The sequence below is a fragment of the Myotis yumanensis genome, unplaced genomic scaffold (genome assembly GCF_028538775.1).
Source record: "Myotis yumanensis isolate MYYU_CA2020_CCGP unplaced genomic scaffold, mMyoYum1.0.hap1 SCAF_1, whole genome shotgun sequence".
NCBI lineage: Eukaryota > Metazoa > Chordata > Mammalia > Chiroptera > Vespertilionidae > Myotis > Myotis yumanensis.
Genome location: NW_027223752.1, coordinates 64804296 through 64830078, shown reverse-complemented (window position 1 = coordinate 64830078; position 25783 = coordinate 64804296). Strand labels below are relative to the sequence as shown.

The 25783-nt window shown below is 35.4% G+C and overlaps 1 protein-coding gene across 2 annotated transcripts in view; it reads right to left on the bottom strand.

The window, feature by feature from the left end:
• Positions 1–9617: 9617 nt before the first annotated feature.
• Positions 9618–25783, bottom strand: part of COPS2 (COP9 signalosome subunit 2) — a 31575-nt gene continuing 15409 nt past the window's right edge. The window contains exons 4-13 of one of the 2 annotated variants that reach the window (XM_070423303.1): positions 23712–23837; positions 21974–22084; positions 21771–21848; positions 18872–19046; positions 17873–18051; positions 17738–17790; positions 14869–14966; positions 12944–13026; positions 12351–12409; positions 9618–11730 (exon numbers count right to left, since the gene is read on the bottom strand). In XM_070423303.1, coding sequence (XP_070279404.1) covers positions 11586–11730; positions 12351–12409; positions 12944–13026; positions 14869–14966; positions 17738–17790; positions 17873–18051; positions 18872–19046; positions 21771–21848; positions 21974–22084; positions 23712–23837 — 1107 coding nt within the window. In that variant the 3' untranslated portion in view covers positions 9618–11585. The remainder of the gene's footprint in view (positions 11731–12350; positions 12410–12943; positions 13027–14868; positions 14967–17737; positions 17791–17872; positions 18052–18871; positions 19047–21770; positions 21849–21973; positions 22085–23711; positions 23838–25783) is intronic. The other variant, XM_070423310.1, reaches the window with a different exon arrangement.

Sequence of the window (25783 nt, the reverse complement as noted above, 5' to 3'; positions counted from 1 at the left end):
TTATGTCTTCAAATAGGTTTTCAATATCTTGCCCTCTCTCTTCTTCTGGCACCCCTATAATTCTGATGTTGGTACGCTTGAAGTTGTCCCAGAGGCTCCTTACACTATCTTCATATTTTTGGATTCTTTTTTCTTTTTGCTTTTCCGGTTGGGTACTTTTTGTTTCTTTGTATTTCAAATCTTTGACTTGATTCTTGGGATCCTCTTGTCTGCTTTTGGATCTCTGTATATTACTCTTTATTTCAGTCAGTGTATGCTCAATTTCTAGTTGGTCTTTTTTCATATCCTCCAGGGTCTCACTAAATTTATCGGTGGTTTCCAGAAAATTCTTGAAAAACCTTATAACTGTGGTTTTGAACTCTATATCCAGTAGTTTGCTTTCCTCCATTTCTGTCATTTGTGACCTGTTTCTTTGTCTCCACATTTTTTATGCTTCCCTGTGTTGGTAGAGTGGCTTTGTGTGCTAGGTGTCATTTAGGGCCCAGTGGCTCAGCCTCCCCAATTACCTGAGGTGGACACTCTTGATTGTTGTAGGTAACACTGGGAGGAATTGACCTCCAGGCCAATTGGCTGTGAGAATCAGCTGTGTCTGCAGTGGGAGAACTTCTGTGCTGAAGACACCCTTCTGGGGCAAGACTTGCTTCAGTAGGGCTTTGGTGCTCACTGAGTCTGCCCCCTGAGTGTGTCCCTTATGGATCTGAGGAGTTGTAATCTGGATGGTCCCACTCTCACCACTGGGTACGCTGGCTCCTGGATCTAAGGAGGTGCTAATTTAGCCTCTGCCTGAGGTTACCCAGCAGGAGCTACAAAGAGATCTGCAGATTCCCCTTCCTTTTTTGGGGGGGTTTGGAGGTGCCCAGATGAGGCCCAGTTGTGAAGCAATGCAAGCTGCTGTGGGGCCTTGGGCCTTCTCTTGGAAGTTCTGGGTCTGTCTGGCCCAGCTGCAATTTGTTAGGTAATTTTCAGATTCCAAAGGGCCAGGGCATTCATATGCAAAAGCCTCTGCAGCAGCCTGGGTGGGGCAGGGTCTCGGAATCAACAGGGCGGAGCAAGCAGCTAGGGCTGATTCTCAGCCCTGCCCTAAGGGGCCCCTCGTCTCAGTGTCCCGGTAATTGCTGCAAGCACCTCTGAGGGAAAGCTGCTCTCAAGTTCCGAGTTCTGCCTGCTGCCAGACAGTCCAGTTTCTCCCCGTATGAGTCCTGGGTCCCCAGAGACTTCCTGGAACTGGAGTTCAGAGCAGTCGGGAGCTTGTGATTCCCTCCCGTACCTTTGCACTTTACTTCCGCAGCTCCTCTGAGTCTCAGTGTGCTTTTCTCTTTCCTTCTAGTTGTAGAATTTCCACTCAGCTAGCCTTCCTGTAGTTCTGGATGATGTCCGTTTTGTCTTTTCGTTGTATTTTTGAAGTTGTTGTGGGAGGCAGCAATTTCCGGTGTTTACCTATGCCGCCATCTTGGTTACTCCTCTTGATTTATTTTTTTTTATCATACTCAGATGAAACAAACAATTACAGAACCAAAATGGGGGAATAATAATAAATGTAATGGCTATTTAAAAAGAAAAGAACATCATAAACTATATCTTAATAAATTTGAAGACCTAGACCAAATATATTTTTAAAACAAATAAAATGCAAAATAGCATAAAATAAAGTTGAATAAGAACTGAAAATATTAAAATAGTAACTTAAAAATCTATTTCTACCAAAAAGAAAATCCCAGATCAAACAGCATTACAAGTTCTTCCAAAGGACAGATTATCCTCATCTATAATAATAAAAGTGTAATATGCTAATTAGACTGGAAGTTCTTCTGGATGAAGCTGGGGCTGCGAGGGAAGCCCAGGTACCATGTGCCAGAGGGAAGCCGGTGCCAGCAGCCAGGGGAAGGAAGGCCTACTCTTGCACAAATTTCGTGCATTGGGCCTCTAGTATTATACATATTGTTCTAAAAAACAAAAATAGAGTGAAAGATGCCTACTTGATAATTAAAATGACTGAAGAAGAGAAAATTATAGGCCAGTTTCACTTAAAAACAATGATGGAAAACCTCTAAATAAAATGTTGGCAAATAAATCTAACATTAGCCCAGCCAGTGTCATTCAGTTTGAGCATTGATTCACGGTTGAATTCCCAGTCAGGGAGTCAAGGCACATGCCTGGATTTTGGACTTGAACCCCAGTGGGGGGAGTGCAGGAGGCAGGCAATCAATGATTCTCATCATTGATGTTTCTCTCTCTCTCTCTCCCTCTCCCTTCCTCTCTGAGGTCAATAAAAATACATTTAAAAAATAAATCTAACATTGTATTTAAAGAACGTATAATCATTAGTGTGCTTATTCTAGAATGTAAGAGTGAGTTAACGCTAGAAGACCAATGAGTATAATTCACTACATGAATAAACTAAAAGAGAAAAATCACATGTTCATCTTACCAGGTCCAGAAACAATAACTCTCATAACCTATTTATGATTTTAAAAAATCCTACACACCTCTTAGGAGACTAAAAATAGAAGGAAACTTTATTTTGTGGTTCCATATAAATTTTTGGATTATTTATTGTAGTTCTGTGAAATACACCATTAGTATCTTGATAGGAATCGCACTGAATCTATAGATTGCTTTGGGCAGTATGGACATTTTAATGATGTTAATTTTTCTTATCCATGAACACAGTGTATGCTTCCACTTATCAGTATCTTCAATTTCTTTCTTCAGTGTCTTACAATTTTCCAAGTACAAGTCTTTTACATCCTTGGTTGAATTTCTTCCTAGGTATTTTTTTTTAACGTAATTATCAATGGGATTGTTTTCTTAGTTTCCCTTTCTTTTTTTTTTTTTCATTTTTTTTTTTTTTATTGCTTAAAGCATTACAAAGGGTATTACATATGTGTCCTTTTTTTTTTTTTCTTCCCCCCCCGCCCTTGACAATACCCCGGCTTCCCCTACCCCCAGTTTCCCTTTCTGATAATTCATTATTAGTGTATAAAAATGCAACAACAAAAAAAATGCAACACAGCCCTGGCCGGTATAGCTCAGTTGGCTATAGCTCAATTGGGCATTGTCCTGTGCACTGAAAGGTTGCCAGTTTGATTCCTGGTCAGGGCACATGCTCAAGTTTTGGGCTTGATCCCTCATAGGGGCATGCAGGAGGCATTCGATCAATGTTGCACTCACATTGATATTTCTGTCTCTCTCTCTAAAAATCAATAAACTAGTCTTTTTTAAAAAATACAACCGATTTCAGGATATTTATTTTGTGTCCTGCTACTTTGTGTGTGTCTGTGTTTGTGAATTCTCACCCAAGGATATTTTTCCATTGATTTTTTAGAGAGAGTGGGAGGGGGAGAGACAGAGAAACATAGATATGAGAGAGACATCTATTGGTTGCCTCCCTCATGAGTCCCTCCCACTCCCATTCCCCACCCTCCCACAGGGCTGGGGATCTAGCCTGCAACAGAGGTACATGCCCTTGACCAGAATCAAATTGAAACCAGGACCCTTCAGTCTGCGGGCCAACACTCTTATCCACTGAGCCAAACCTATCCTGCTACTGTACTGAATTCATTTATCCAGTAGTTTTTTTCGGTAGATTCTTAGTGTTCTCTATATAGTATTATCTTATCTGCAAATAATGACACTTATGCTCCTTTCCAATTTGGATGCCTTCTATTTCTTCTTGTCTGATTGCCGAAGGACTTCTAGTATTATGTTGGATGAATGGTGAAAGCATACATACTGTCTTATTCCTGATCTTAAGGGAAACGCTTGTAGTTTTTGCCCATTGTGTATAGGTTTGTCAAGTAAAGTTTTATTACATAAAATTATCCTGTGAAGCCATCAGTCCAAGACTTTTGTTGTTGGGAGTTTAAATTACTGCTTTGTCATTAGTTGTAATCTGTCTGTCCAGATTCTCTGATCCTTCCTGATTCAGTTTTGGAAGATTGTATGCTGCTAGGAATTCATCTATTTATTCCAGTGTCCAATTTATTGCATATAGTTGTTCATAGTATTTTTTTTTATAATCCTTTGTATTGCCTTTGGTGTCAGTTGTTACTTGTCTTTTATCTGATTTTATTTTAGTCTTTTTTTTTTCTTTTTGAGAGGGAGGAAGGGGGAGAGACATTTATTTGTTCCACTTATTTATGCATTCATTGGCAGATTCTTGTATGTGCACTGACCAGGAATCAAAGCCACAACCTTGCTGTATCAGGACAACATTAACTGAGCTACCTGGGCCTCTCTTTTATTCTTGATGAGTCGCGATAAAGATTTGCTTGGTAGCTTTTGCAGGAATATAAAAGAGTTAGGTAAAGCCCTGGGTAGTACATGATTTCATAGTAACGGACATCAAAGAAAACATTTTAATTTTTTAAAAATGTATTTTTATTGATTTCAGAGAGAGGAAGGGAGATTGAAACATCAATTATGAGAGAGAATCATTGATTGGTTGCTTCCTGCATGCTCCCGACTGGGGATCAAGACTGAAACCCGGGCATGTGCCCTGACTGGGAATCGAACCCGGGACCCTTCAGTCCGCAGGCCAACACTCTATCCATTGAGCCAAACCAGACAGGGCAAAGAAAGCATTTTAAGTTAAATGCTTACAAAGTGTTGGAAAGGGGGGAAATGGGTTTTAACATATTTTATAGGAAGAGACACTTTGTAGAAGGCTTTTTAAAAAAAATTAATGTCTGGAGTTAAGGTGTGCTGTTTCAAAATTTCCCGTTATCCTACTTAATATTTGGAAAATATAAAAAAGGATGGATTTAAAAATAATCTTCAATTTATGAGAAATGTAACTGTTTAAAGAAAGAAGTTCCTCATAGTCCAAAAGAAGAGCTGGAACATCCCCATCTCTCCAGTGAAAATGCTCATTATATCTCTAAAGACTTATCTTGTTAAACTGTAGGGCTCTTTCTCTGCCTTCAACTTAAACCTAGCTTCTGTGACACTACTGTTTAGTTTCCAGTTCATAGCCCCTTGTTTGTTTTGCTCATTCTGCCTTTTCCTGCTAAAAATGTTTTCCCAGTCTTCCCATTTCACTTAGTGATAGCACCCTAAGTTATCCTGTAGGAAACCATCCTTGTCTCCTTAAAACCCTCTATTCCAGCGGTTCTCAACCTGTGGGCCACGACCCCTTTGGGGGTCGAGTGACCTTTTCACAGGGGTCGCCTAAGACCACCGGAAAACACATATATAATTATAATTACATATTGTTTTTGTGATTAATCACTATGCTTTAATTATGTTCAATTTGTAACAATGAAAATACATCCTGCATATCAGATATTTACATTACGATTCATAACAGTAGCAACATTACAGTTATGAAGCAGCAACAAAAATAATTTTATGGTTGGGGGTCACCACAACATGAGGAACTGTATTAAAGGGTCGCGGCATTAGGAAGGTTGAGAACCACTGCTCTATTCCAATTCATAAGCAAGTCCTGTTGTCCTATCACGATTCTGTGCACTCCTTTCCAAATCCTAGTCTGAAAGCTGCAAAGGGCTCCTGCTGGCATCCCTGGTCATGCTATTGCCCCATATAATCATTTCTCCACACAATATTCAGAACCATCTTTTAAAATGGCGTATCAGAATTTAAATTTCCAATGGCAGCCCATTGTATTTCAAATAAATATCTCATTATCTCAAACTATAAACTATCCATTATCTGGTCCCTGACCACCTCTTATCTTGTACATCACTCTGCCTTCCTTGAATTTGATAGACCCATCCACTAAACTCTGCCTGGCCTGCTGGTCCCTTCGATTAGCATGGGCAGCCCTTTTTCTTCATTCATTTGTGAAGTCAACTTTCACACCTCAGCAATGCCTCCCCACCTTCACTTATTGCTAGATTTTTCTCCATCTGAAATCATTTTATTCATCTGCCTCTCCCCATAGAATTAAGCTCTTTGAACACAGGAATTTGTTCCTTATGGTATCTTTCAACCATAGCACATGGTAGGCAAACTAAATCTCTCTTAAATAAACACTTTTGTATACATAAATTCACAAGTGGTTTCTAAGATATTACAGCCCTTTAAGGGTTCATTTTAAAGCACCATCACAGGGAGTTGGGAGTACAGATCTTCCTTCGCTTCTCTCCTTTACTTAATTTCCTTAGAAATGTTTCATACTGAGGGAGTGATTCTTGAGACATTTGTTTGCAACATGAATTGCTCTTGGACAGAGCATTAAACAGGGTTTAGGAGCGGTCAACTCCTTCCTCCATAAATGCTTCAAAGCAGAACAGGATAACCTTAAAAATGGACAAACCCCGATTTTCAACCCAAATGAACAAAATGTTCAGTACTGTTTTCTGAGTAACATTTTCAAAACATTCAAAAACTATTTTACTTAAGTATACATTATTGAATCACTTAATCAAATATATAAAGTGTACTGCTGGCCTTGTGCTAACTGAAACTAGTGTTTACACAGTAAATATCTGAGGTAGTATATAAAATTTTTATTACCGATAAAGAATGTGTACTTCCAGTAAAAAACCCTCAAGTACCTAGGTCTTAAAGCATCTTGTGACTCATCCTGTACACATCAGCGATTCTCAAGCAGTAACTTGTGGGACTTCCAATTTCAGGCAGACATACATCCCCGGTCATGCTCCTAGTCACCTGCTTTTTACCACCTAGTGTGCAATCAAGGAATTTGTCACAATTAATACCAGTAAGCTAGTATTTTTCTTGAGATAAAGAAAACTGAGAAAACTCATAATGCAACTATGTAATAAGTTGCAAAATAAAACAATTTTGTGTTTTCTATTGCTCCATTTCTTGGTTGACATACAAATGAAAACTTTTAAAACAAAAATTAGATATTCAACACAGCAATATGCTACTAAAACAGTAACTAAGCATGTAAGAACTTGTCACAACTTCATAGGATGATTTAAACTTCAAGATTACTTTTTTAAACCTGTAAACTCACATAAGATGAATAATGTCCAATAAAACAGGCAGCTACCTTTAATGCCCTATGATTTAATGGTAATAAGATTGATTTTTAATTATTACAGTTTTTAAAACCTTCAAATGGCAGACCTGGCCAGTGCTGCTAGATCACTAGTGTTGGCCTGTGCAGCAAAGGGTCTCAGGTTTGATAACTGGTCAAGGGCATGTACCTGGGTTGCAGGTTTGATCCCAGGCCCCAGTTGGGGATTATGTGGGAGGCAACCAATCAATGGGTCTCTCATTGATGTTCCTCTCTCCCGGGCCCCTTCTCTAAAAAATCAACAACAAAAAATGTCCTATGTGAGGATTAACAAAAAACAAGATGAAAAATCCGTGAAATGGCATTACTATTGTAACTTGATGTGAAATTCCAAAAGCTAAACCTTTTCAAATCTTATCTAGTGATTCAAAGTATACAAGATTTTTGAACTGGCTAATCCATGCCAATAAGGGCATATGATAGCTAGAAGAAACATAGCAAAGTTTAATAATCTTGAGTTAAATAGAGCCATTGATATGCTTACATTATAAAGGTTAAGAATATCTGACATGTCTACATTGAGGGAGTTCTTACAAGTTATTTCTACTTATAATTTTATCAAAACATACATAGGATGCTGCCAGGGTGAGGGGGTAGGGATGGGGACACTTAATGCAAAAAAAACCCCCACAGCCCTAGCCAGTTTGGCTCAATGGATAGAGCGTCACATGCCCGGGTTGTGGGCTTGATCCCCAAACCCCCAGTAGGGGCCATGCAGGAAGCAGCCAATGAATGATTCTCTCTCATCATTGATGTGTCTCTCTCTCCCTCTCTCAAATCAATAAAAATCTATTAAAACACAAAAATAAGTAAAACCTCCAAAAAAAGAAAGGAGAAAAATTGTGATTTTGGTCAAACACCTTGAGCTTCAAGTTCTGAGGCCTTATTATAAGTACCTAGAGAGTATTCATTGACCCTTCAAAACAAAATAGTTGAAGACCTAATTATATTAGATGTGAGATCAAAGGCCTAATATCAAAAGGCGAATAAAAAGACAAAGTAAATCTGATCAACCTCAAAAGTACTTTACTATGATGACTAGTAACTACAATTTATGGAATAATTATCTGGGTCAGAAATAAACAAACAAAAAAAGGTCAATTTCTTATGTCAATTTTATCTCCAAAAAATTTGAAAAAGCCATTTCCTTTATTATTTGTTACATATCTCAATTCAAAATGTTGCTTGTCTTCTTCAAGGTGTTATAAATCCAAAAAAGATATTATAAATCAATATAAAGAATAAAACTGTCTTTACTAGAGTTTTGCATGCTAAAGTTTCACTTTAAAGACCTAAATTATATAAAAACTTTGCAAGTTTATTTAAAATAGTATTTTCTACAAAGCAGCCTTGGTAATAAATGGCTAGAGTATCTCTGAGTCCCTTAAAAAAGAGGACTCCAGTAGGCAAATATCTTGTTACACCTATGGACTAAACTGACTAAATTCTGTCCCAACATAATCTGCTGTATATGCTTATTAGACACCCTTCACCTCATCACTACCCCAAAACAAGTGTATTTACCTGTTTCCTGAATAATCATAAAGACTATTGATTAAAAAAGAAAATGTCTTTAAAAATTTTTACCATCATGGATATTTTATTTATTTTAATCCTCACTTGAGGATGTTTTCATTCATTTCTAGAGAGAGAGGAAGGAAAAGAAAAACATCTATGTGAGAACATCGGTTGCCTCTTGTACATGCCCCAATAAGGGATTGAACCTGCAACCTAGGTATGTGCCATGGCCTGGAATCGAACTCACAACCATTTGGCATGAGGGATGATGCTCCAACCGAGCCTCTCGGCCAGGATCCATCATAGATAATGAAAGCAATACTTATTTCATACACCATCATCTTTTTTAAAAAAAGTTATGCTACATTCAGATGCGGAGGAGAGATATTTAATTAACAATTTAAAAATTAAAGTAAGAGCTAGGATGAATAATGGAAATCCAGCTCTTATAACAGATAGTATGTATGTGTGGCACCCAAAGTATGCTGTGCAGGGAGTTTATCCAGGTTTAGGGATTACAATCAGATGTAAGCTACTTGTTACTTCAGTTTTCACAAAAGGAAAAGACTTATGTGTTAAGAATTTGCCAATTTTTTTTACTTCTCTTCAATTTAGTTATGTTCGATAAGCAATCTCTCAAGATTTCAACTCTACAAGATTTGATGCACAAGAACATAGGATATGTTTGAAGGGAAAAGTAAATTGTTAAATTAGTCAGACTGTTAATATTATCAAAAACCTGTATTCTGGAACAAATGTGGCAAATGATTAAAAAAAAAGATTAAGCCTCTAACTAGGGAATATTAAACAAAGCCTATGTGATTCACACAATCACATTAAAGATTACGATGTAACTTTGGATTCTGTTAATACATTTAGCCCAGTTTCCTGAAGAATAACAAGTGCATGATTTCCCTGTAGAAACAGGAAAATGCACCACTGAACACAGCAAAGATATCACAGGGGACTGGGCACTGTAAGAGTTAGAAAGGGTTAAATCATATCATTCTAATTTTTTGTATTCTAATTCCATTAATTCAGAGTAAATAGGGCTTTCCCCCCCAGAGTTATCACATACATATGTGAATACAGGCACAGAAACTTGTCATGTTTATTTGGGTAACAAACGGTCTCCAAATTATATTGAAAAATAAATCCTAATAATCACTCCTGTGAAAAAATTTTAGCACACTTTTCACAAATTTATGTAAAAGAGAAGAAAATACACATAATTTATATCTTAAACTTTTTTATTCCCTACCAGAGACATTTTGTCCTGTTTTCTTTGTTTTCTACAGTTTCCAACTTGCACCTGTATTTAATACTGCTTTAATCTGCTGAAGACATTAACTGATTGCTTTCCTAAATCTAAGGATTATATAGTTTTAGTATAAATATATATCACATATTTTCGTAAAATTTTGACAAAACCGAATAAGCATGCCTTGTTTTAAGTCCATGCTCCTTCCACTGTTTATAAAATCTGATTTAATGATCAAAAATTCTTGGTTGTCATTCTTCAGTTACAACAAACAGTCTTCCTTCTGAACTGCCACTCACTTCTTTTAACATAATAACAAGCAATAGAAAAACCAAAGAAATTATCTTAATCTTACTTCTTCCTTTTGATACTATAAAATAATGTGAACTTTTTTTTTTTAATGAAACAAATAAATCCAAATCTCAATACATTCAAATGAGCTGCGAATCCTTTAAGGTAAGTCACCTTGGAAGGCCACAGTTCATTCTCTTAACTATGTTACCACTGCTCAAAATACCTATAAAACTCTTTTGGGACTGCCTCCAAAGCCAGTTAGTTGCATACTTTCTAAGATTACCTCAAAGGTTGATTTAATTTTTAGAAATGGTCAAAAGTTATTCAGTGCCAAATAATGGTAACTATAAGACATTCAAGCTTGGTAGTACTTTAAAAACAAACAAACACACACACACACACACACACACACACACACACACACACACAATGTGTAATAGCTTGTGTGACTTAAACTAGCTAAGAATGCAATTCTAAAAGAGCAAAATCCAAGACTTTGAGCAATGGTAAATAGCTGTAATTAGGAAATAACTTTCCAGTATGATCACTATGCAGAGTAACATTCATTTAGCTGTCTATGGTTCTGGCATATTTGTTTAAAGTGAACATTCTGAGAGTTAGAACTTATTCTTTGAAAAAGGAATATCATTCTTAAAAAAAAAGAATTTTATTCCTTTAAAGCATCACTGTTAAAGTAAGTACTATGCAAATGTTTTGTTAGAGACTAGTTCTACTTACTTTCTCAATAGACTTATTTTAAAAACTTGAAAGCAAACAACTAACTTATTTGCTCTCAGGCTTTTAAAAATTGTTAACTGACGATAAAATTTGAAATTTCTAAGGTACTAATAACCAAAACAAAAACCCCAAGTGTAATAAAAACATCAAGAACCAAACTACAATTTCTGAGCTGCACTGTTTATTTTGCTGCTTGAAACCTAAGTGACAGTATGCCACTATAATTATGGGGTTTCATCTAAACCTTTACTACACTGCAGGTACAGAAATTTACGGACACATTTTGGAGAATTGACATTTTGCAAAATGCAGCAAACATTTTAATTTATACATGAGAAAAGGAAGTGTTCAAAAGGGTATGCATTTCAAGTTATTGCAGGTTATTTGTGAGAGAATATCTGTAGGTAAAACATGTTTAAATTTAACCAACAGTAGCGTGTCAGTGTATTTAAAATCATGACAAAAATCTTCTCTCTGGTCATGTTGCCCATGACAAATTACTATGATGTTGTATGTTTAGGGCAAGATGTCAATACAGCATAAATCCCATGGCATTTTGGTTTTCTTCTGGAGATTAAAGCTGTTTTTCTTGGGATAAATGCAGCAGCAAAACACAAACCAGTTGATCAAAAAAAGCACTTCTGCCATAACTCCAATAATTTTCAGGACACATCAACCGACAGTAGTTTTGCCATTCCCAGTTCTTAAGAATTACATCTCTGCACTGTTGCCTTAAGTATGTCTGTAAAAGCTTGTTCTTTGTTAAGCCAGTTTACTGACTACAGCCTGGTTGAGAGAATTTAGTTGGTTGGTCCATTTATCTAGTGCAGTATATCGGGCACCACCCCTCTTCTGATGATCCAGTTCAAGGAGTTGGTTGACTTGATCAATTCGGCCATGAATAGTGCTGGAAATAAATGAAAGAAGTCACGTCTACAAGCTATTTTCACTAAGCATATCTTCTAGACTAGTATTTCTTAAATATCCACAATATCGATAAATGCAAAAAGCCCCACCCCACTGCTAGCTACATTATAAATGATTGAGTTCAGGAATAATTATAATATCATTGCCTTAAACTCTAGACAGAAACCATATTTCAGCTACCTGTCATCAATTTCACTGAAAGAACCAACAGGTATAGACTTATCCAATTAAGAACAAACATACTGTGAAGCTTTAAATAACATACTGCTTTTAAAAAATATAATTCCAAAATTATTATATATCATACCTAATACATAAAAAATACTAATCATTAAACAATTCTTTAACTATATATAAGCCATCTACTGAATGAAAAATCTTTCTGAAAAAGCATTTAGAACTTTTTCAGAGATCATGTGCTTTATATCCTCATTCATTTATTTTTAAAAAATCACACTTATATATGTCTCTTTTAGCAGAAAGTCATAGCCAGAGGGTGTTTTTTATAAAAATCAAGAATTCACTTGCTACCACCTTTGCCATCATCATTCAAACTTCACGGCCCTAAACATTTTGTGATAAAAATAGCCAAATACTTACTTATCCAATATGCACTGCACCAGCAAGCTCTCCACATCAGCTACATCTATGTTTAACTCCTAAGACAAAAGAATCATTATAATTCTGCTAATTAACTTTTTAAAAAACGATTTTATATAAACTATCATTCTGATTTTAAATTCATTTCCACCACAAAGAAAAATTAGTGAAGAGAAAATTTATAACAAATTTCATTATCACTTTAAAATATTTTTGAGCACAGGTATGATAAAATTTAACTTTGTAACTTTTAAAGTACATTCTTACCACAATTTTATTATGGTTGGGGTTAACTCTTCATCAATTATATATTTTAGCCACTACCCTCTCTTCTGTAATTTTCTCTGAGGCTGAGAGAATCTTTAAAAAGAAATTTAATGATTCTTATTTCTCTTTTCTGTTAACTCAATTTACACCAAGAAAACACAGAAAAATTCACATTAAAAGTAAAGCTTTAAAAAAAAAGTAAAGCTTTTAAGTTATGCTGTATTTAAGAAACATAATACTACAAAACATTACGAAGTTAGACTCTTTTAAATGGAAAACAGATATACTGACAAATTATAAATATTAAGATCCATGAATATAAATACCTTAGAAATAAAAGGAATATGTATTCTTGTGTAAGGCTTAATTAATTTTATGAGCACTTGTGTTCTGATGTTTCGCAAAAGCTCTGAAAAGACAAAAATTAAGATAATACATTTGCATTTAAGTTTGTATATCTTTATGAATCATCATGTACTTCTTCAGTTTGGCAAGGGCATAAGGTATTTGGATCTAAAAATATTTGGGTCCAACAGATGCACAGTATGATTAGGTTTCTCCCATAATTTTTTGTTATTACCTCCCTAATTTTGCTCATGTATGGCACTACCTAAAATATCCCCCTGCCTTCTCATTACCCCACTACTCATCATTTCCTCTGTAGTTAACATCTTTCAAGAAGATATGATTTGCACCAGCCAAGTTCCTTACTTTATACTCTCTTATAAAACTTAGACTATTACATTTTACTAGAGGCCCAGTGCATGAGTTCGTGCATGGGTGGGGTCCGGCTGGTCTGCCCCAATCGGCTCCCTACCCCCACCCTGATCAGGGGTAGGGCTGGCTGGGGGGAGGGGCGGTGAGTGGTTGGCCAGCTGGCCCCTGGTCGAACTTCCAGTTGAGGGGACAATTTGCTTTTATTATATAGGATACAATGATTTTATAACTTTCCTCAGTTTCTTCACGTACAAGTGCCTTTTTCAAAAATACTAGATTGGAGTTCATGCATAAGGCTTCTATTTTTCAATTTCCACAAAGTACAGTATAATTCTAGGTTCATATAAGAACTTTAAAAATGTTTGAGTGAAAGGGAAAGGAAGGTGGGGAACAAAAAACATTACTTCCAAACTATCCTTTGGATTTTCTTAATACATCTGGAATTTCATTGTTCCAAATGCTTATTAAAAAACTCCCCAATAGCTCCATAACAGGTGGGAATACTGAAAGTATAAAAGAGGCCCCAGAACAAAGGAATGATTTCTGTACTTGTGAATCCAACAGAACTTATTAAAAATCTCACAGCACTTGCCTAGCCAGCATGGCTCAGTGGTTGAGTGTTGAACTATGAACCCGGAGGTCTCGGTTTGATTCCTGGTCAGGGCACATGCCTAGGTTGCAGGCTTGATCTCAGTATGGGATGTGCAGGAGGCAGCCAATCAATGATTCTCTCTCATCACTGATGTTTCTCTCTCTCTCTCCCTCTTCCTTCCTCTCTGAAATCAATAAAATACATATAAAAAGAAATCTCACACACTTACTTTTACAATGTTAGCCTTTCAAAATAAATGCATCTCAGCATTAACTGTCGTGGGCTATTTTCAAAGCTTTTGCTACCTGTTAAAACTAAATTCTAGCCCAGCCGGCGTGGCTCAGTGGTTGAACATCAACCTTTGAACCAGGTCACGGTGTGATTCCCAGTCAAAGCATATGCCCGCCCAGGCTGGATCCCTAGTGTGGGGCATGCAGGAGGCAGCCAATTAATGATTCTCCTTTCATCATTATTCTCTCTCTCTCTCTCTCTCTCTCTCTCTCTCTCTCTCTCTCTCCCTCCCTCCCTCCCTCCCTCCTTCCCTCCTTCCCTCCCTCCCTCTCCCTTCCTCTGTGAAGTCAATAAAAATATATTAAAAAAATAATAAATTCTAAAAATTTAAACCTAAGCATCAGTAAAAAAACATGCAACAATATTTACATTAGAATAAAAAGGGAAAAGGGACAGCCAATGCTGTCCATTCTTATATGAAATGGACATTATATAAGAACTTGATTATGTTAATATTAAACTGGCTGTGATTTCTTTAAAACACCTTTATAATTTTAGAGAGTATCCTATTCCATGACAACCTTTAGAAATATTGCTACACTTCGCAATACATAGAAGACAAACAGCTTAAAGTCTATTCAGCTCCAGTAAGATGAACTTTTAGATAGTAACAAAGAAAGTAACAGAATTCTGGAAGCCAAAGGAATATACCTTCAATGTGTTCCCTTATGAAAGGATCATCCATGATGTTGCTGTGATTTGTTTTCAGAATCTTTTCAAATTCAGTGATATCATTATTCTGATAGGCACTAACAGAAAAAGAAAAGTATATATTTTGTCAAACATGAAGAAGTCACATATTTAAATCCAATAACCCAAAGAGCCCGTGTCTCAATTTTTATATGCAAAAACCTAAATTATAGTTTCTGTCATGGGAATCGGAGTTAAGAACACACACATTCTTCTACAACTAAAATGAATTTTCTTTTTAATGCTTTCAGTTTTATAAAAGAAAAATTAAATAAATTTCTTGGTTATATATTTATATATAGCTAGTATAAATCTCACAATCCTAGGAATTGATAACAGTTCAATGACTGTTTAATGCTTGATGTTTTCAAATTAAAGTGTGCATTTAACCCCTATGGAGTAGTTCGGCCTTGTCTTTCAAATACAACAGTATATCCTCTCTGAAGCTTATTCAGAAATGCAGCTTCCTAATTTTTTTCTTCTAGAAAGCTACCAGCAACTGCCAAACTTTTCAAAAGGAACATTTGATTTCTAATTCTTTAGCTGAAAATTTCACCGAGCTATACAGCAGAAAATTCTACCTGTGGTGGACCATTAGTGCCAAATGGGATACACACCCAAAGTAGAGTGATGGACCCTGCTGCAGAAGGCCAAAGGCTGATTTATGTTCATGATTCTCTGAGGTAGCTAGTATCTAGTTCTGAAATGATTCTGTAAGGCACTGTGGGGATTGCTAAAGGTGCTGAGAAGGAAGAAGCCAACCTTCTGGATATGGCACCACTGTCTGCTTTATATGTAAGACATTATCATCAGCCATTCTGCACGCCCTCTGCTGTGCTTCCATCTGATGGGTCGCAATGTAACTTCATGTTAGGGGCAGGTGATTCAAGTGCTTCAACAGGAATTATTTTCCTCTAGTCTGCTGGCAACTGACTAGGAAGATAAAATTAGGAAGCATTACTTTCTTACCTACTCCAAATATATTACCGTAAATACACTGGAGGATATATTCAAGTAGTGAAAACACTTGCACACACATATATTTTAACTAAGAGAGAGTATTCTGCTATTTAAGTGGCTTAAGAAAATCTTAAACAAAAATGTGGGACACCACAGGCCACTTGTTTGGGTAAAAATTTACTACTAAAATATGTTTCCAAGTCCCAGTATAAAAGGCCTCACTGAAGTAAATTGTAAGATATAATAAATATATAAATATAGCTATTGTAAAGGTCTGATACATCAGTACTTTAATCCATTTTAATGTATTTAACCAATTTAATTTAGATAAAATATTAAGGTCTAGGAAAAAACTTATAATATTTCTTTAGGAGTTTTAAAGTTTAGGTTGCTACTTTAGAAAAAAAATTTTTAAAAGGATTAGGAAGTTAATTAATCTCTAGCGAAATCACCTCTTGTTAATGTGACTAAATGCAGGTGGAATAAACTATTTGAAATAAAGATGGAGAAATTTATTTTTATAACTAAAATCAAACTAATTCAACAAAAATTTATTAAAATAGACTAAAGAAATAAACAGTAAAGAAACTGATTTTTTAAAATGTTGCAATTTAGGGTTTTTATTCCTTAACCATTCTTAGTTCCCTTAAAATGAAGTCATTATTTTTACAACTAAAATTAAGGTTTCCTTAAAAAAGAAAACCTAGTAATTTATAAAAATCATAGCCAAGTAAACACAAAGTATGTGAGAGCATTTTACATAAGAACTAAAACAATATAATGAAATAGCTAGTTTTTCCAAGTATATAAAATTAATATGTAGGTGACTGAATTTATAATCTAACAGCACTTTTTTTCTTAAATGCAAAGAACCATTAAGAGAATGTCTAGTCTAAAAAAAAAAAGAGAATGTCTAGTCAGATAAATTACCTACATATATCTGCAAAAAAAACCCCCAAAACTGCCCTATGTCCCTCACTTCATTCTTCATGCCTTGAAAAATTAGTTTCTCATACTTTTCTACAAAGGAAGTCGATGGAAGTTTGGGCTCCATTTATTCCTGGCACAGAGAAAAATAATTTTTGTTCACTGATTTCTTTAGCAAAACCAGGCCTTTTCTTTTCTAGGCTTTCTGCTTGTTTTTGTCTTCTATACTTTTATTTAATATCAATTACAGCAGGTTTTTCAATTGCTAAACATCATTAGTCATATCTCTCTCCATGGAAGCTACCAATATATCCTTCGGTATCTTACCAATATGACTCTTCTGCTCCTTACCTCAGAAAATTATCTGAGATAAACTTTTTTTAAATGATTTTTTTATGCCCTACCAGTTTTCTCAGTGGTTAGAGCATTGGCCCACAGATGGAAGGTTGACAGATTCGATTCCAGTCAAGGGCACGTACCTCGGTTGCAGGCTCCACGCCCTGACCGGGGTGTGAGCTGGAGGCAACCAATTGATGTGTCTCTCACATAGTGATGTTCCTCTCTCTCAGTCTCTCCCCCTTCCTTCCACTCTAAAATATATGAGTAAAGTAATTGTCTTATTGAAAATTCTTGATTTATATGGACCAATTCAGAATTTCATTTTGGATTAAGGCAGGTAGAAACAATAAATACAGTGAAATTGTTTTAAAACATCTAGTCAGCTTTCTACTGAAAAACAGCACACAGGTGAGAAAAGCAACAAATACTTTATAAAATCTCATGACTTCAGAAGATAAAAATCTCACAACTTTGGTATATTTCTAAACAAAATATAAAAGAGTAATTGTTGAGAATTAACTGAATTCTAAAAAGTTCTCTCCTCTCTCTCCCCTTTATTCATTGCTCTAAATAAATTTACCTTAACTGAAATATAGAATCTTACCTTACTAAATTCGTCATTGCGAGAATTTCTGGATCATTTTTGTACGGTTTGGCCTAAATACAGTAAAAGAACAATTAACTATATGTACAAAGTTTATTTCCATGAAAGACAGCTGACAGAAATGAACACACATACCTCCTGTGAGTCAAATGGATTTATTCCCGATTTCATTAGCATATTTGCTAAGACCAAATATTTTAAGCAAGTGGTTCTTCTTGGACTTCCTGATTCATCATAATTCTTGAAGGCTTCAAAAAAATCAGTGTGTGCCTTTTCAAATTCACCTTCCCGCAAGTGCATTTTACCACCACATTCTGTAAAAAATAAAACAAGAGAAAAGAGGACATTTTCAGTGTCATAACAAGTGACCACTTTATAAAAAATCAAATGAAAACTATTTCATTGGCTTCCAGTCTTTTAATTCTATTACATGAACAGTACTAGCCCCAGGGTACACTAACTCTAAAAAGCAAGCTCTTTATTATAAACACTAGAGGCCTAGTGCATGAAATTCGTGCACTTGGGGGAGGGGGATTCTTCAGCCCGGCCTGCACCTTCTCACAGTCCGGGAGCCCTCAGGGGATGTCGGGAGCAGGCCTAAGCTGTCAATGGGGCATCCTTAGCACTGCCGTGGAGGCAGAAGAGGCTCCCACCACTGCCACTGTGTTTGCCAGCTTCTGGCTGAGTGGTGCTCCCCCTGTGGGAGTGCACTGACCATGAGGGGGCAGCTCCTGCATTGAGCGTCTACCCCCTGATGGTCAGTGCATGTCATAGTGACTGGTCGTTCCACCATTTGTTTGATTTGCATATTAGCCTTTTATGATATAGGATCAGCCAAACAAGTATTTGCAAGTCTTTCTTCTTAATTGAAGTAGAATGTAATTTTTCATACATCATTGTAATTCTAGAACAGAACTTATGATAATACATTGTCTATTATTATCTTCAATTATATAAATTTACAAGACAAAAATTCATCCTAATTTCTTTCTAAGACTACATCATTTCATTGACTTCACTACTTTGCCAATTACTTGCACTAAAACAGAAATGACCTTCAGAGTCATTTAGTTACATGCAATGACAACTTTATGTCTTCCAGGACACTGCCCACCCTCTCCAAACCAAACTTGCCTCTAATGACTCCCATGATCAGCGGGTGAGGGATGGCAGACTTGATGTGAAGTGACTGTTCATAGAGTGCTTTAAGTTTTTTGTTATTTTTCTGTGCCGTGTACATTTGAATTTCCAAAGCATATATTTCTAATAACTGTGTACCCTTTTTCAGGTCATCTTCTCCATCATCAGTCTAGGAAAGCAAATAATAAAACTTTAGAATTCAAGATGGAATTCACAGTCAGCCTAGTAATTTTTATTTGATTTTTACCTTACACTTACAAGTTTCTTATTCTGTATGAGAATGCACTACACATTTTAATTGGGACCTAGAGCCCTAAGAAGACTACCTTTAATGGCCAAAAAGGAACCTTATACTTTCTGGTATTCAGTAAGAAAAAAGTGGCCAGAGGTATATTATTACGTATAAAATGTTATGTTTGCCTGGCTGGTGTGGTTCAGTGATGGGGCATAAAACAATGAACCAGGAGGTCATGGTTCGATTCCCAGTCAGGGCACATTCCTGGATTGTGGGCTCAATCCTGTTGGGGGTCTGCAGGAGGCAGCTGATCAATGATTCTCTCTCATCATTGATATCTCTCTCTTTCTCTCTCTCTCTCTCTCTCTCTCTCTCTCTCTCTCTCTCTCTCTCTCTCTCCCCCCCTCCCTTTCTTAACCCCCTTTCTCTCTGCAATCAGATCCACTGATTCAATCAAAAAACCCCAAGTGTCTTCCTTGTGCCCGGCACTGGTTCTACTATGAGGTAAGTTAAATAAGCCAATGTTCCTGGCCTAAAAAAGTTCACAATCTAGTAGATTAAGCTGTCAAGATAAATTACATTCTAAATGATAACAATTGCAGTTTAAGCATGAACCAAGTACCTAAGGTTGGAATGGAAGAGAAAGGGACTAACTCTTCTGGAGGATGTCAAAAGAATAACAAGAGTGGTAACATTTGAGTTCAACTTTGAAAGATAACCACAAAATGTATATGGCCAATATTCAGAAAAATAGCATATGGTCAATAGTCAGATAATCATAAATATTAAATACCAATTTATACAAAGCCAAAGCTTATCATTTATTTGGTCTTCCAACTTAAAACTTCTGTTTAGTTACACACTAATGAATCACAACAGAGTAAAAAATATGATCTGCAAGACAATTTGTACATTCAGATTATCAAGCATCACTGCTACACTGTAGTATTTACAATCCATTTTCCTTATACACTAAAATAAACCACGCAAAATTTCCCCATTCCTTAGGTATACACTGAAAGATCCTCTTTCATTCAGAAATGGCTTCTATACAGTTTCCATTTCATGTAGGACCATACTGACAGTTATTTATGCACCATGGTAGGCTTTCCTAAGATGTGTAGGTAAGAAATAATTCATAAATGACTGACCTGATTTGTAAAGCAAAACTATTACGAAATACAAACATTTTTCTTGTTTTGAAAAACTAAAAAGAGCAAAACAAATAAATAAAAATATTGGAATGTGATTTAATTTTGAACACATTCTTGATCAACTTTCCCCACATTCACAGAAATCATATACAAAATAATAGTACATGGCTTTGGAAAAGCATCAATTTTTTATTTTATTTTTAATTTTTAAAATATATTTTTATTGATTTCAGAGAGGAAGGAGCGAGAGATAGAAACATCAATGATGAGAGAGGATCATTGTTTGGCTGCCTCCTGCATGCCTCCCACGGGGGATCAAGCCTGCAACCCACGCATGTGCCCTTTTACCAGAATTGAACCCGGTACCTTTGGTCCCCAGGCCAATGCTCTATCCACTGAGCCAAATAGGACAGGGCGAAAAGCGTAAACTTCTAAAAATATTATTTCTACATAAAATTGAAACTAATATCAAATAACTTAATTTATCAACACAAAACAGAAATATAAAAATCATAGCTAAAAGTTATATAGATGTAAACTGTCCAGACCATGTGGGATTCAAATTTAAATTAATGAGCCTGGCCGGTATAGCTCAGTGATTGAGCATCGACCTATGAACCAGGAGGTCATGGTTCGATTCCTGGTCAGGGCACATGCCTGGGTTGTAGGCTTGATCCCCAGTGGGAGGCATGCAGGAGGCAGCCAAACAATGATCCTCTGCCATCATTGATCTTTCTATTTCTCTCCCTTCCTCTCTGAAATCAATAAAAATTTTATTTTAAATTAATGAATGAAATATAAAACTCAGCACCCCTGTCACACCAGCCACACTTCAAAAGCCTAATGACATGCAGCTACTGCTACAATACTGGAGAGCACAGATACAGTGTTTCTCACACCATACCAACTCCTGGATAGTACTGTTATAGGGGACTCACACATTATAAACTAGAATATACAATATCTTCATTATATATGTCTATAATATCCTTTCTGATTTTCACAGGGTGCATAACTAAATAGAAAGGCTTATTCTTAGTTAAGTATTAATGACTGGCCTGTTCATTTATTAATACCTGTGCCTCATCCCACAAACAAGAACTGAAGTTAGGATTAAAACAGAAGAAATGTAATGCTCAGAAAAAAATGAGCTTTCTGGTAACTTATTTTCCAAATTTCATTTTTGGGATGTTGCTTGAACAAAAACACCCATAAGCAATGTTTTGAACACAAAATGTTCTTATGCTTTTTATTATTAAGAAGTGTTACTAAAAAATTAAGGGAGCCCAGCTGGTGTGGTCCAGTGGTAAAGCATCAATCCATTAATCAAGAGGTTGTTGGTTTGATTCCTGGTCAGGACACATGCCCAGGTTGCGGGCTCAATCCCAGCGAGGGGGCATGAATGAAGCAGTCAATCACTGATGCTTCTATCTCTCCCTCTTCCTTTCTCTCTCTCTCAAATCAATAAAAACATATCTTTTTTAAAAAATTAAGGGAATGTTACCTGGCAGGACTGATGTAACTGGCGTAAAATTTTTTGAAGTTTTCCATATTCCTCCCGTTCTAAATACAATTTTCCAAGCTGTAAAGAAAGAAACTTATTAAAATCAAAACATTTCAATAGAAGGTATGCATCTTTAGGAGAGTTTACTAAGGACACCCACCCACTCTTCAAAAAGAAAAAATGTAAATAATTATAATTGTTACCTTTGTGTTTGTTTTAAACCACAGTCTATCATTCTTAGCATCTTTTAAAGCTTCCAGTGTTGTTTCATAGAATTCCTGCAGTAAATCCATCTGACATAAAAAATCAGAATTCTATAATTGTAAACAGCAAATTTGTACCTGTTAATAAAGTTAATTTGAGCAAACTAAAAGTGCATCTTTGAACTTTAATACACATAAGGTACACTATCATCTATATCTTACCAAATGTCTGCGACCATCCACAAAATACATAATATAAACCAAATTTACAAGAGATACATGCCAAGATAGTTTCATGTGAATTAAAAAACAAACAGAAAATATGTAATACTCTAACAGTATAAGTTTGTCCTTTCTAATCTAATAACTCATTTTATATTAACAAAAGTACATGAACCATACACAGAACTAGTTGTACTGTTATAAATAGTGTTACCTTATTCACTCAACTCTTGTTTGGTTTGTACTGTGAGGCAAACACTATCTCTGCTTACTAGGATCAAGAAGTAATAGGGCCATGAGAATAGGAAAGTCTGATACTTTCAGAAAGGGCTGCCTATTTATTTATGACTACTGATGGCTTACAGAGTAAGTGCTCAATATCCTTACTTTCAAAAGACAAATAGTTTATCTATAATAGTATGAAACAAAACACAATCTTGAAGTTTTATAATTACTTAACCCTCTCCCCACAATATGGCATCACATTTATAAATAGTGTACCAAAAATGTTTTGATGGTACTTGTCTATAAAATTCAGAAAACATTTTCCCACTTAAGACAAGCCCCTTGATACATAACACCTTTAGAATTAGTACCATTAAATACAAATGTTCTAAAAAAACTTAAGTTTCTCTTCCTCTATTTTCATCACATATCTTTTACTAGTACATAGAGAGTAAAAATAGTACACTGCCTCAAGAAATAAAAATGACATCTAGTAGAAGACATGGAATGAAAGAGGTTGATTCTGCGATGAACATTTTTTATTATGAATATAAAAAGTATCAAATATTTTAAGAAATATTAAATGATAAAGAGAATACTTCTTATACTCAAATACCAGTGTAAGAAATCTGAAACTTAGGACTATGATGCTTAAAAGAATAGGAAAAAATAATCCAATTAAAAATTATCTTAGCAATACAATAAAAATCACCATTGCTTTCACCAAAATCTTGGATAATGAAAGCACCATCACTCCCAATGCTCAATGTAGTTTCTTTATCAACAGCCCTTCTTTTCACCACCCATCCACCCATTTTTTATAGAAGCATTTTTTGAACAAACACCTAATGAGTAATGTCAAACACTAACTATATGAATACAGATTCTCCCATCAAGGATCTTTATAATCAAATCTACACAAATCAACCATGATTCACTATTAAGTATTTAAGTAGCTCAGGATGGCTGCCTGAAGTGGTGATGGAGTTTAGAAGGAATTGTGATAGTAACTGTAAAGGGGAATCTAATATAAGCTGGTAAAAACTGTGTGCAGATTATGTCAGCATGTGAAGATATTATGTAAGGAGACTAAGCTAGAGTTAATACTTTTTAATATGACATAATTAGTGCCATAATAAAAAAAACAGTATACATTATTTTAAAAGCACACTAATAATAATAAAAAAAATGCTTCCATGGAATTTCTAGGCCTTAAAAAAAAAAAGAATAAAGTCCTTAATATAAATAATAAGCACACTGAGAGGTACCAAGAGGAAAACCAGAATCTAACCTGTTTAGAAGTGGAGATATAATCAAGGATAGAATTAATGGATTTTTCAGAGTAATTTCTTGTGACTGCGCTTCGAATATAGGTCAATAGTTGTTTATATCTGTTCATCATTTCTGGAAAGTTTGTCTGTGAGAGAAGAAAAATGCATTATTAGACACATTTATATACTAAAATATGTATACATGATTAAAATACATATTACAGTGTAACTGAAAAATAATAGTTTTATGATAGAGAAACTATGACAGAAACACTATAAACATTTTAACTTAAATTTGAAATTATTACTCAGATGCATGAACCAAAAATATCAAGTTAGCCTATGAAAAAGTACAACTTTTATTTTTTAAAAAATTTATTTTTTAAAAATATTTTAATTGATTTCAGAGAGGAAGGAGAGATAGAAACATCAATGATGAGAGAGAACCATTGATTGGCTGCCTCCTGCACGCCCCCTACTGGGGATCAAGCCTGCAACCTGGGCATGTTCCCTGACCAGCAATTAAACGGTGACCTCTGGGTTTATAGGTCAAAGCTCAACTACTGAGCCACACCGGCCAGGCAAGTACAATTTTTAGTTTTCAAATTTTAGATTTTGTTCCTTGCTGTGCAACAAACACTTATTTAAGTCATAAAAACCACTAAAACATTATCAGCCAAAAAATATAAGTAAATCAAACTTTTAAAATGTCTTGGGAACCAGCTATGCAGTTATCAGCTATATCCTCTTCACCAGGAAGCTTTCTAACAATAGTTATGTCTCTCTTCTCCCTAGTATTGGTTGACTCTGCATTAAAATGTGAAATGAAAGAATCTCTTCAAGCCCAGGTATTCATCCCACAATCAAGAAAAGTTCTCCCATGTAAGGCTCTACTCAAAAGTAGATGTAGCTATTGTTGCCATTCCTTGCAGCACTATTTGCAATACTGTGGAAATATTTCCATATTTCCAGGAAATATGAAAGATCTGAAGAAGTAAAAGACCACTAGTGAAATTTCCAGCATAGGAAGAAGGAGCCCTGGCAATTATAATGATTTTTTCCTTGAGAAATAAAAAAACATGTATTTATTAGGGTGAAGAATAAACTAATGATACTGTAATTTTCCTGCTTATGACTGTGTCCTGCTCTGGGATATAGCATAAAGGACAAGAAAAGAAAACATAAGAAAACTCCCTAAGATCTTCTGAGCAAGAATTGAATTACAAAAATGAAAATAGTAGTAGGGATGGATGGAAAAATGGATAGAACATGGAAGAAGATTTAGCATTATATATCAAACTACTTCTCTTTCCAAGAATGCTAGTAGCATGTGGGGATAAATAATAAGTAACATCCTATTAGTAAGTTGCTAATAAGTAATAACAGAATGTATCTTGTGACAAAAAAAATAAAATAAAAATATGACTGTCCCAATTTTGAGATCATATCTTGAAATAGGATTTTAACAAAAAGGTTTTGATTTCATTTTCTTATGCCATTACTTTGAATGAAGTTCACTGTTCAAAAATTATTACTGTAACTAAAGATTGAGGAAAGATTCAGAAAATCGGTTTTATCTGCTATGATGAATACACACAGCAGTTGGTAATGAATCTTCCAACTTTTTACTGCTCAAAACCACTACAGAGCAAATGGGTCCTATTCTGAAACAACCTGAAAATGAAGGGGCAGGAATGGAAGCTGAAACTACTCATATAAACCTTAACGTATGTAGAACAAACAAAATGTAGAAGAGGAAAGTAGGCAAAATAACATAAAATATAAATAATCCTTTCCCTTACTTGCTTTCTATCTTGGTTCTAGGTACAATGGTGAAATCAAGCCCTGTGGGTAGGATATGATTAAATGGGTTCAAAAATTAAATCACTCTTAGTTGCTAAGATAGCAGATTTCTTTAATAACAGTAACAGAATTTCTATAGGGTTTCTTGGTATTATTTCAAATCACAGAATCTTAAGAGTTAAACATCGCATCCCTAATGTCACTATAATAATTTAATCAAAATCTCTATACCTTGAGATATCTGCTGCTTCTTCCATAGCCCTCTAAGTTACTGATTTAAATGTAGTAA